The 11,568-nt window shown below is 37.5% G+C and overlaps 1 protein-coding gene across 13 annotated transcripts in view; it reads right to left on the bottom strand.

The window, feature by feature from the left end:
- Nucleotides 1-10,967, bottom strand: part of CACNA2D1 (calcium voltage-gated channel auxiliary subunit alpha2delta 1) — a 526,916-nt gene extending 515,949 nt beyond the window's left edge. For all 13 annotated transcript variants that reach the window (XR_005217008.1, XR_005217009.1, XR_005217010.1 and 10 more), the window contains exon 1: nt 10,464-10,967. Coding sequence is in view for 10 of the 13 variants with exons in the window: in XM_037836528.1 (XP_037692456.1) it covers nt 10,464-10,558 (95 nt within the window). In the remaining 3 variants the exon portion in view is untranslated. The remainder of the gene's footprint in view (nt 1-10,463) is intronic.
- Nucleotides 10,968-11,568: the final 601 nt, after the last annotated feature.

Raw genomic sequence — 11,568 nt, forward strand, 5'->3', positions numbered from 1 at the left:
ACAGTCCTTCAAAGTTCTCCAGACATTATCTCATTTGATCTTCACAAATAACACTGTGATGTAAGATTAACTTACTAATATCCTTGTTCTAAAGATGGAGAAATTGAGACTTACAGTTAGTTCTGCTCTACTTTAGATTGATTTCTTTTTCCCCAGTCCTTATTGCCAGAATGTGCAGCTGGTGAGTCACAATTAGAACAGGTGAGATAATGAATGCTAATGTCTCAAAGTTCCTGCCAAAACAAGGCAGCAAAATACAGCAAGCAAGTATAGGACTCTAGGATTAAAGTAATAGGGATCATATTTTAACTTCTAAGAAAATTCAGAAAAGATATTTACATTCTAACCTTAAGTTCCCCCATCTATAAGTCATACTAACAATCCCTATCTTAGAGGACTGATTTAAAGGTTAGATGGATTAAAACATAGAAGGAATTAATTGATAGTGCCTGACAGGTAAAAAGAGCTCAAAAAATGACAGAAACATTGTAATAATTGAGTGGCAGCTGTCAGTAATTATTAGTGTTATGGTACTCTGCAGGTAGAGACATGAAAATCAGCTAAATTAAACTGTAAATACCTGTGGAAGAGGAAAAAGATCTCCTCTCTTGTTGCAAACTACAAGGTTGGTTTTTCCACACTGCACTGGTACCAATGAAGTCAAGACTGATTTTTAGATCTATTGGCATTTGTGATCCTAACCATTCATTCAATCATCTTAGAAACTCAGGACTGCTGTGTTACAGAAGCTGCCATTAATTTCCAGACCTTCAGGGGACCTGAGATGCTTCAATAAGAGTTGCCCAGGGACATGTTTGCAGGAATATTCTGTCAGTGATTTATCTTATCAAGTTTTTGGTATTTTTTTCTTGTAAAGGGTCTGCTTTAATTCAATTTTCTGCCCTCCACTGAAGACTAGGTATGGGAGTGGGGCAGAAGAAGCACTGATATGGTAGGGCAGTAAACCACCAATGTCTACCCAAAAATTAATAACTAATACTAAGTGATCAAAAACAAGAAATAATCTTTTTCTGTTTTCATTAATAACTGTAATAATTAAATTAACAGTTAACTGTAAGCTAATAATTAACTAAATTAACAATTAACACCTACCACAAGCATATACACAGATTGTCTAACAATTTTTCACAAACCACATATATCTTTAATATTACAATCTCTCCTAGGAAAGAAGTAAAAGAAAAATAAAGACAAAAGAGAAACAAATGTTGTGTCCAAAGGGAACTGGAGTTTTTGTCATTATCAAGTAAAGAAAAGCTCTAGTCTGCGTATCTCAAAATTTAAATGTTACTAATGTCTATGTATTACATTTCTGAATCATGTCATTCCTTCTTGAGAATGGAATATGTAATTTATAACTTGCTCCAAAAACATCTCCAGTAAATTGAAAGTGTATTTTCTCTATTCCAACCATCTGCTTTAATTCTCAAGGCTGTTTCATCTTTCAAAAGTTATTTTATAAGGCAATGTTTTTAGTCTTGATCCCTTCCTCACCTGCCTCTGCCAGAACATTCATCCATCAATCATGGCCCCCTCATCTCTTTCATCTCTTCTCCATTTGGTTTCACCCTCTGATATGCTCAAATCTCCCCTCTAGAAACACTTTAGTGGGTTATCTGTGCAATCTCCCCAACCTCAACAAGCCTTTTTCTGAAAATTGCCTCTTCCCCTATTTATAGCAACTGGCTGTTTACAACATAATACCTTCAAATGAGATTGGACCAGGTGTGGAGAAGAGACCCAAGCTCAGTAACCAGTGTCCCTTTTCCAAACCCCATTCTCTTGATCACAACTGAATGGGTTATATACAGATGGCCATCTTGCCCATGTCCAGACTATCAACATATCTTCTTTGGGAAGCTGTGTTTTGGACTAGGATTCTGGAGACACCCCTGGCAGTCATTCAGCACCATGAACACTGGAAAGCAGATAAAGCCAGTCTGCAAGGACAGAGAAGAATGAAGCCACACAAAGCAAAGCAGAGCCCGAAGTGAAAAATGGTCATGATGGCAGTCAACCCCTTTCTGCAGGTGGGGCACATCCATGACCTTCATATAATGATTGAGTCCAGCTCCCCTACCATTTAATAATATTTCCCTTTTTGGTTTCAATAGCCCTATGATTTTCCATTACTTGAATCTCAAACGGCCTATTATGATACTTAATCTTAAAACAAAACAAGTTGAATTAAAAAATCCTTCAAACTATCTTCTTCTGGATTTACTTTCTATCTCTCCCTTTCCTTTTATTCCCAAATTCTTTTAAAGAATAATTTCCCCTTGTCTCCGGATTCTCACCTTCCACCAACTCCTCAAGCCACTGAAACTGAGTTTGTCTCCAGCTCTGTACTGGAACTGCTCTCTTATATCCTTACTGGCCTAATGACTTCCTTCAAGGGCTCACTTTGCAAAATTAAACTGCAGATTGGGGATCTTTTGAAACTCACAGTGCCTGTCATAGTAGGTACTTAAGAAATACTTGTTAAATAAATGAATGAACCCTTCTTCTGGCTTCAAAACTATTCTCTCGGAATTTGCCTCTAAACCCCTCACATACACATTCCTAACAGACATCTACAGAAACCCTGCAAACTCAAAATGTCCTACAGTGAGCTTATTACTCCTACCACCACCACCACCAACCTAGTAAAACCTACTGTGTTCTCTATACAATGCATTTTAATTGAGTCATTTCTAACTCCTCTCTTCCTGATTCTCCAAATCCCATAATCTTGTCAATTTTACTTCTACACTGTATTTCATACCTGCTTTGATTCCTCACTGCCACTATTTTTTTTAGAGTCCTGAGCATCTCCCACACAAAAAATGTTGCACACTCTCTGTCTCTATCTCAAATCTTGGCCCTACCCATCTTCTGTAAATTATCACTCAAAACCTTTTATTTTTTTATACTTAAAAATCTCAGCAGCAGCATAGAATGAAGGCCAAATTTGTTTTGGTATGCAGAGCAGGGCTACCGCAAATGTCCATGGGCTGTGAATACACCTCCGCCTCCCCCAACCCTTGCACTGATGCAAACATTTTACAACCTGGACTCCAGTCTCACAAGATTTCTGCACACCCAAAAACCCTTATACCTAACGTGGAACAGGCCATATTTCTTTAACATGTTATGTGCTTTTCCTTGCTCATGCTTTGGTATATCCACTGCTTCATACTCAGCCTGTAGTTGTGAATGTCTTCCTTGGGGACTCTATTTCTCAATCTGTATTAACAACATACAATTCAGTGCACATAATAACTGCAACAATTGTTGAACAGAATTATATTTCATGTTAAAAATATTTGAAGTAAGATACCTTAAAAGGGACAATGTGTAGTAAAACTTTTTTTACAAAAAAATAAAGTGCTATTTATATATTTATATAGGGGTTTAAATAGTCTTGTCATTGCCTAGAAGCCGACCTACCTGCAAGTGATTTCATTTCTCTTATCTAATGGAACAAATTTGCTAACAATTTTTTTTTGATTATCAGCTTTTAATAAAATGTTATCTTAATATTTCTTATCCTGTGAACCATTTCCCCAGTGTTTCACAGAAAATAAGAATAGTTAAGTGCATATATTTTCTGAGATCTAGACACATTCATTGTCTTTGTTCTCTGAGGTGAATTAGTACATCTGAATACACTGGATTCTAAAAATGAGTATTATGTTCAGTAAACAGAATTTCCAGGATAACCAAGCTCACATGGGAAATGGAGGGACAAAAAGAAAAAAATAACCAACTGCCACCTTCAGCATCTTTAATGTGATTTCACACCTCTTTCATCTGAGGTTTTCCTTTTCTGCCTCACACATGCATCATTCCTCAGAGCATTCTCACCAAAATGCCTCTTGATTACTTTTTTACAATGAGAGGTTTTTCCTGTGTGCCTAAACCCCTTTATTTAACTGAGCCATTATTCCTTTAACCCTCAAAATAAGACATCATTAATGTTTATCATCCCTTTCCATAGCCTGACAGGAAAAATTTTATTAGTTCTTTACCCGCTTTTCCCAAAATATACCCACAGTATGTGGCCCAGTCACAAAAGAAACAATTGTCTTAATTGTTAGACAATCTCGGTGGAAGTATTGATTATGTATTGCTGATTTATCTGGGTACCAAAACACCTCAACAGTTTTCCTAAAGAGGGAAATGTCCGGGGATAGGAGAAAGTCAGTGAAAATTCAAATGAGAAGGCCCTGAAATCGCCGTGGCTACAGGTCACCTATTTGCTTTGATGTTGTATGCAAATACTAAGAAATTATGATTAGCGGTAATTGTGTGGGTGTATTCCAGAGAGGAAGAGAGAGAAACTAAGAGTGAATTATTTGAATAAAAGAAAATAAGAATTATTTTTCATAGTTTGCCAAGAGACCACCACAGTAAAATGTTTAATTAATCGTAAAAAGAACTTCATATAGTAAGATTCTCCCCAAATCTGAAGCATTTAAAATAGCCAATCTCATTATTTTCCACGGCCATCATTTCTAGTTTAAATGGTTCTTCCACATATGATAGAGCATTTAAAATGTCTCCTAATTCTTTTTAATCTAACAGAACAATATGGTTAAAAAAAATCATAAGAAACAAATGTTAAAATAACATTTAGCCACAAATATTTCATTCATACTCAAGGAGAACTTCAAATACTGCTTCATATATAATAGCCTGATTCTGAATTACTGAAATTAACTTTATGAGTATGATGGTTTGTTGGGGCCACAATGTCAGTATTTTACTTATTCATAACCTTATTAGAAACTGTTTAAATATATGGCAAAAAGTATAAAGTCAACAGCCACTTGCCTGACTACTTTTTTTAATATAAAATAAATTGCTAATAGTAATTTATTCCTCTTATTGAATTACTACAAAATATTTAAAGCATGTGAAGAAGGGATACCTAAAAATACACATTTTACAAATAATATTTTAAAACATGCATATTTGTCCTTCATTCAGAAAATGTCTCACTGCCAAATATGTTTAACTCCTACTAATGTAAAAGTATTCCATATCTGAACAGTGAAAATAAATTCATAAGCAAAGACTTTTAATAGATGTTTAACATTCAATACTCAATCATTTCTTTCTGTTGAAGAAACTATTTGTTACTCATCAATTATACTAATAACACATCTCTATAGGAATTGAGCATTTTCAAGCTGCTTTTGCATACAATATCTCATTTGAACCTCTTGAGAAATAGTTCTTAAATCATCACATTATAAAAATACTTTGAACGTGATATAATCCCTAAAAACTTGTGGATTGGCATAGATCTTAAAGTATGAACACTTGCTAATAAATCTGTCTTATTAACTGAAGTTTTTCTACAATAACAAACCACTTGAAAGAAGTAAAAAAAAAAGTGTGCTTGCACACACACCACATATGTGTATATATGCACATACATATACTACTATCTATTAAATAGAATACTGTAATAAAAACCAGACTAAAATTATCTCATTACACAATGTTAATATTTTGAACCCTCAGGGAAAAGTTGGTAAATACAATATTTTTCACAAAGTGCTGCCAATTTTACCTCAATTGACATTTAAGTCAATAGCCTCTTTCTTTCAACTCTGTAAACAATATGTCACAGCCATTTTCATGTTATAGTCACAAAAAGAAAAAATAAATCATGTATAAGCTTATCATGGTTGGCCATCATGATAGGGTTCCAAGTTAACTGGAAAGCTACCATATGAAAGGCTTGGGAGCATTAGTGGTACTGGTCAGTTAGCCCGTGAAAAGGAAAACCGGTTGACACACTCAGTGACACAGCGCCTAAAGCACGTTGTAAGCGCTAAGTACACAGTGGATATAATAGAACAGAGTTAGTCCCCCATGGTAAGTAGCTTACATGATTTTAGAAATAAGCCCACAGACAGCTCTTTTATTACATGTGATGGAAGGCTATCACTTTAATAACCATAAAATGTTACCTTTCAGAAAACCCCCAAAATCTTTTTTCTTTTTTTTTTTTCAAAATTCTACCTAGGTTTACATTAGAACAGTTTATGCCCACACATTAAAAATACTAAAGAAGATCAACAAATTGAACCACTTGCCTAAAATACATTTCATTTTATCTATTTAAAACTCCACTTTAAGGTCTTAAATAGTTTAAAGATGCATCCTAGGTGATAAGATATGAATTCAGAAGAACTGGTTTATTTTCTGGAAATCTGCGTCTATACTGTGTATGTGTTTCATAGAGTGATACTGCAAAAAATACATAAATAATACAGATTTTGTTCTGGGCACAATTTTTAAAGTTATTTTAAAAATTCCTAAATGCATTGTTGATTCTTATAAATACATACTTCTAAAAGTAAAAACTAAATATGAACAAAATACATGATTTGCATACACTATATACAGTGTTGCAAAAACTTAGAATGTGTAAAATAGATGGAAGACTAACCTTTTTTTTGACAGTATTGGAAAGAAATAATAGAAAAGTTGTCTACACAGACACATTTCTTTGAATAAAAAGAATCGTACAGATTTTTCTATTTTCAAAATGAATTACCGGCTTTAGTTTCTGGTTTCATACTTATTAAAGTAAAATACAATTAGTGAAAGCTTTAAAAGAAAATAAAGGCACATTTTATTTCCTTTTTATAAACCGTATAAGGTTAGCTGCTTCTATCTTGCCAAAGTGTTTTTTAGATTATATCTATTTAGTTTGCCTAATGCTCATTCAAATGCAAATTCAAATAGCTACAATATATAGCTATATAGAAACATTAATGAATTCAGCTTTATGTTACTCCTTATAAAGAAATTTATATCTAGTGCTGCGTACTTCAAACATACACCTGTGGAATAATAAATGTTGTTCTGTGGTTAAACTGATTAGAACAAAGTAAAGATATGAGAAAGGGACATATTAACATATTAATGTTAATTGTTTTTAGGTTTTACTTTATATTTAATATTTTATCTCATCATTTAACATAAGGTACATTTCTGAATATGTGGCACATAAATAGAAACTGCTAAGCCCACTTCTAACACATGGAGAAGATATTCATTCCAAAGTCATGGCATACAGATATTTCTTTTCTATAGCCTTTAAATACACATTTGTCTAATAAGAGACAAAAAGGTTTATAGCATAAGTATATAAAGCTCCAAAAGCAATATTCTTTCATGAGATTTTACCATTGTCATTTTCTGCAGATATCTATCATTCTTAGTTATATATTTGCACCATTATATTTTATATTAAAATCCCCAAATATCATTGGGCTCTCAGCCAATTCTTCTTGACCAACTGGCATTTTATATGACTGAGATAAAGGTTTAATGTGAATTGCTTTTAAAAATTCGGATTTTTAAACATACTCTAAAGAGAATAGATTTTAATTAACTTTATAATACTGGTCACCATACGTGGTATCCTGAATTTTAAAACAGAAGTGTTTTAATATAAGTGACAAGAATTTTTTTCTAGAACAAGGGAGAGAACTCCGTTTTGAAAATGATATTGTAAAACAGCCAGTATAACATGTGCATACTACAACATGCAAATGATGCATCTCCCATTTATGTATAAAGCAATACACATTCGGTGGTTGCTACCACAAGGTATATCACATTTCACACCTTACTGAGACAAACATTTCCAAAAGAAACACCTAATCCAGTGAAAGAATTTTATCAAAATTCCTTTTGTCTAGGGAAAAAAAAAACCCAGCTATTTTAGTATTAACTCTCAGAACAACTTCACTGTTTTAATCCAGAAGAATGAATAACTATTTCAATCTAGAAGAATACATTGTATTAAAGCCAAAGAACAAAAAATTAAAGAAGGTATTTAGAATGAGATTTTTATTTAATTATAATGGAATTTAAGCCCTTCATATTACTGTAAACACCCTACTTAAAAAACCTTAGAATACTAATTCAGATCCCTCTACAGTTAGTGCATAATTAATTTTATACTATGTAAATGGAATGCTGTTCCCTTGTGAAGTTATAAACATCTTACATTAATTTTTCCCTGAAATTAAAATTGTTAAAAAACAAAAGGAATTTTACTAATGACTTCCAAAGAAATTGAAACAGAATTTGCCTTTAATGAATGCAAAAATCTTTGTACTCAGTTTTCAGAAACTTGAGCTTTTTCCCAGATTTGAGATTTATCCTGATAAACACTGTATAAATTCTTTCCTTGTAAGAAAAGCAAATGGCATCAAATCTTCAAGAAATTAATGCTGCCATTTTTTTTATTTCAAGAAATTTATTCAGAAATATTACATGAAATACAAATATCAACTAACATTTCCCCTCCCCCTCAAAGGACAGTATTACTAACTTCTCAAATAAGTAATTGAAGAAGCCTTCCAAAACTATCATTAATACCACCCACAGGAAACCGACTTATCTCTACAAGATCTTTTATTAAGTTCTTATTTCATGAAGTAACTAATGTTTAATTTTTAAATATCTTAAATTTTATTGTTAAAAAATGAAATTCAAATCCTTTCAAAGAAAAGAAAATACAGTATCTTAATTCCTATTTTAGTCCACTATTTCTTCTTTTCTATCTTGTGTCTAGTGGATTTCTGACCATAAAAATGGAGTTATTGGAATTTTAGGAAAGGATATATTGCAGATGCCCCCCTTACAATAAGGATTTTTACGTTAATATTTTCTTATTGCATGTTCAGGAATATAAGGTTGAATTTTGTTGTGCTTTGAAAGGCCATACTTATCCCCAATGATATGATGATGCATTCCCCCCAAATGGTAGAAATATTGAGGAATGTCAGTTAAAAACAACACTTTAAAAATGTGTAAATTGAACACATTGAAAATGTGACTCCTTTTTAAAGAACCACTTCTTTGTGTGATACAAAATCCAAGGGAGTCACTTGAGTTCTCATTTTATTAGGCCAAGCTACAAAAAGAGACTAAAACATTAAATAAATAGAAGTGTTGATATTTTTTTAAATAAAAATGAATAATTTTGAGGCATCTTTAAGGTAATCCTTACTACCTTTTTATGTTTCAAAATATCCACTTAGAACATTCTGCCAATTAAACAGAGATCTACAGATGGCATTTACCGTTCTGCTTCATAACAAAAAGGATCTGCACTCATTTTTAGGGAAGATTATCTGAAGAGGAACATTACTGTAAATCAATGGCAAAAATATATTAGGCACTCCCCTTCTCCGGGTTGGAATACGCATCCTCCAAATCCTTGCACTGACACCTAATGTAATAAATACTTAAAGCTGGATCTTAAGGAATAGCTGCAAGGTTTCAACTGGTAATGATTCATTGTTAGTATCCACACAAAACTCCAGTGTCCAGCCTCAGCCAACAGAGGATAGCAAATAATTCCCAACAGCATAAATACCGGGAAGACTACCTTGAGCTTTGTTTTTGTTATGTAAAATGCATTAAAGTGACTCATCCACTTAAGATTATCTACTCTTAGAAGCTTTAAAGTAGCTTCAAGAACCAAAATAAATGCTTTCCCAGAATGCCTGATAGGCTATTCAGTGCATTTAAAAGTACGTATATATTTATATGTGCCACTGGCTTTGATTCTTTTTTCAGCCTAAGAGAGGAGAGAATTATTATTTTTCATTCCCTTCCTTCCGTGTGACTATTGCTACGTTTAAACGCCCTACTTCCAGAATAGCAGAGCTTTTTTATTTAAAAGTTATCTTAGAAATGTTAAAAATAAGAGAAAATTGCAGGAGACCCTTGAAACGCTCAATCCCTCCCTCAAAGAATAGGTTCTATTCATTCTAAGAACAGGAACCGCGTGTCTGTCTGCACTTGAAGGTTTCGAAGAAAGGGTTAGGCGAGGAAGGATCGCGTGGTCCATATACCTGCGAGCCCCCTGCACTATGGAGAGGACGCTTGGGATCAGAGGAGCTGTTAAGTGAGCCCAGCAATTTGAGTCTAAACGAGTTTGGACACCATGGCAATTAGAGAGCATCCCAGAGGCCAAGTGCCGGAGAAGTCCACGCTACCCTGGCAAGCCTACCTATCTGTAAAATACCCAACCAAAATACAACTTTTTATGGACTGAGTTTGATGAGTGTGTATCTGGCAGGAAACTTTTCCCCAGTACGGCTAAACTCTTAAGTCTAAAGGATCCTTTTAGAGCTGGGCTGGCCCACGCGTCCTCGGCAGACGTTTCCTGGGAAAGCCGGGTCCCGGGTCCCCTGCCCCGCCGAGGCGCCGGAGACGCGGGCTGAGTGCGCATTCCGGCGGCGAGCGGCGCGCACCTCCTGCTCGGCCTCTCCAGATCCGAACCCGGCTCGCCCGCCGCACGCTCCCCACCCCCACGGGCAGAAAAGCCACGCAACTCGGGCATGGACCCCCGCCCCCAGCTGCCGCGGCGACCCTCGGCCCGCCATCCCCGCCTTCCCTAGCCGGGCCTCCCTACTTACGTGACGGCCGAAGGGAACGGCTCCTCCGACGAGGGGCAGATCAGCAAAGATTGGAAAAGTGTCAGAGTCAAGGCCAGCAGGCAGCCAGCAGCCATCTTCGCGATCGAAGATCAATCCCCCCTCCCTCCCCAACTCGGAGAAGAAATGGTGCTGGAAACCGCGGGAGAAGGTAAAGGAGCACACTCTCTCCAAACCACGAACGTCTGGAGGGCAGGCGCGTGCAGGGCCGAGGCGCAAAAGGGGCGCTGGGGGCGGCGAGCGCGAAACCCGGAGCGGGGGAAGGGGCGGCGGCGGGCGGACCCTCTAGCGCGCGTTGGCCGATCCGCGTCGCGGCTGCCTCGCCTCAGCCGCCATCAAGGGCGACTTTGGAAACAGACCTCAGCGAGCCCGCCGGCTCTCGCGCTCTGGCTCTCTCGCTCTCTCCTCCCTCTCGGTTTCCTCCCTGATTTATTCCCCTGATTGCCGAAGAGAAGGAGGGGGCGGGGGCGGAGGAGGGGTGACGGTGCTGGGGCCGGGGGGGTGGATGCAGGGGTGGGGGATTGGCAGGCAGAGAGACTTGTGGCAGGGAGAGGCTCCGTCTGGCTTTTCGGGGCAAGTCTGAGGGAGGTGGCTGGGGTGGGCAGCGGGAGGGCCGGGCTTCAGAGCAGTCGGGCGGAGACCGGCCGGCAGCAGCCCTCCATACAAGGCAGAAAGGAACTCCCAAAGTCGGCGTCTGCTTGCTCCCGCCGCCGGGCGTGCGGAGGAGGAGTAGACCCAACCCCGCAGGGGCTCCCGGGGGACAGTCAGCCGCCCAGCGAGCATCCACGGACTCCCGAGGCTCCAGGCGAGCACTTGGCTTGAGATCTTCGGGGGTTATTTTTGCACATGGAAGCTGCGTTCCCCTAGCCCTTCTCCTCGGCGCAGAATCCGCTGCCTGCCTAGGAATCGTGAAGTGATTTGACAACAAGTGTAGGCGGATTTATATTGCATTTTAAAGCTCCACTATTGACTCTCTACCAGGTGGCACTATTTGCCCGGGTGTGCCAGAGCTTAGAACCTCTGGCATTGCTGGGTACTAAGTGTGCCAGCGGCCCCACGCCCAGGTACGGCTCACCTGGCGAGGACA

This window comes from Choloepus didactylus, chromosome 5, assembly GCF_015220235.1.
Source record: "Choloepus didactylus isolate mChoDid1 chromosome 5, mChoDid1.pri, whole genome shotgun sequence".
In the NCBI taxonomy this organism is placed as follows: Eukaryota; Metazoa; Chordata; class Mammalia; order Pilosa; family Megalonychidae; genus Choloepus; species Choloepus didactylus.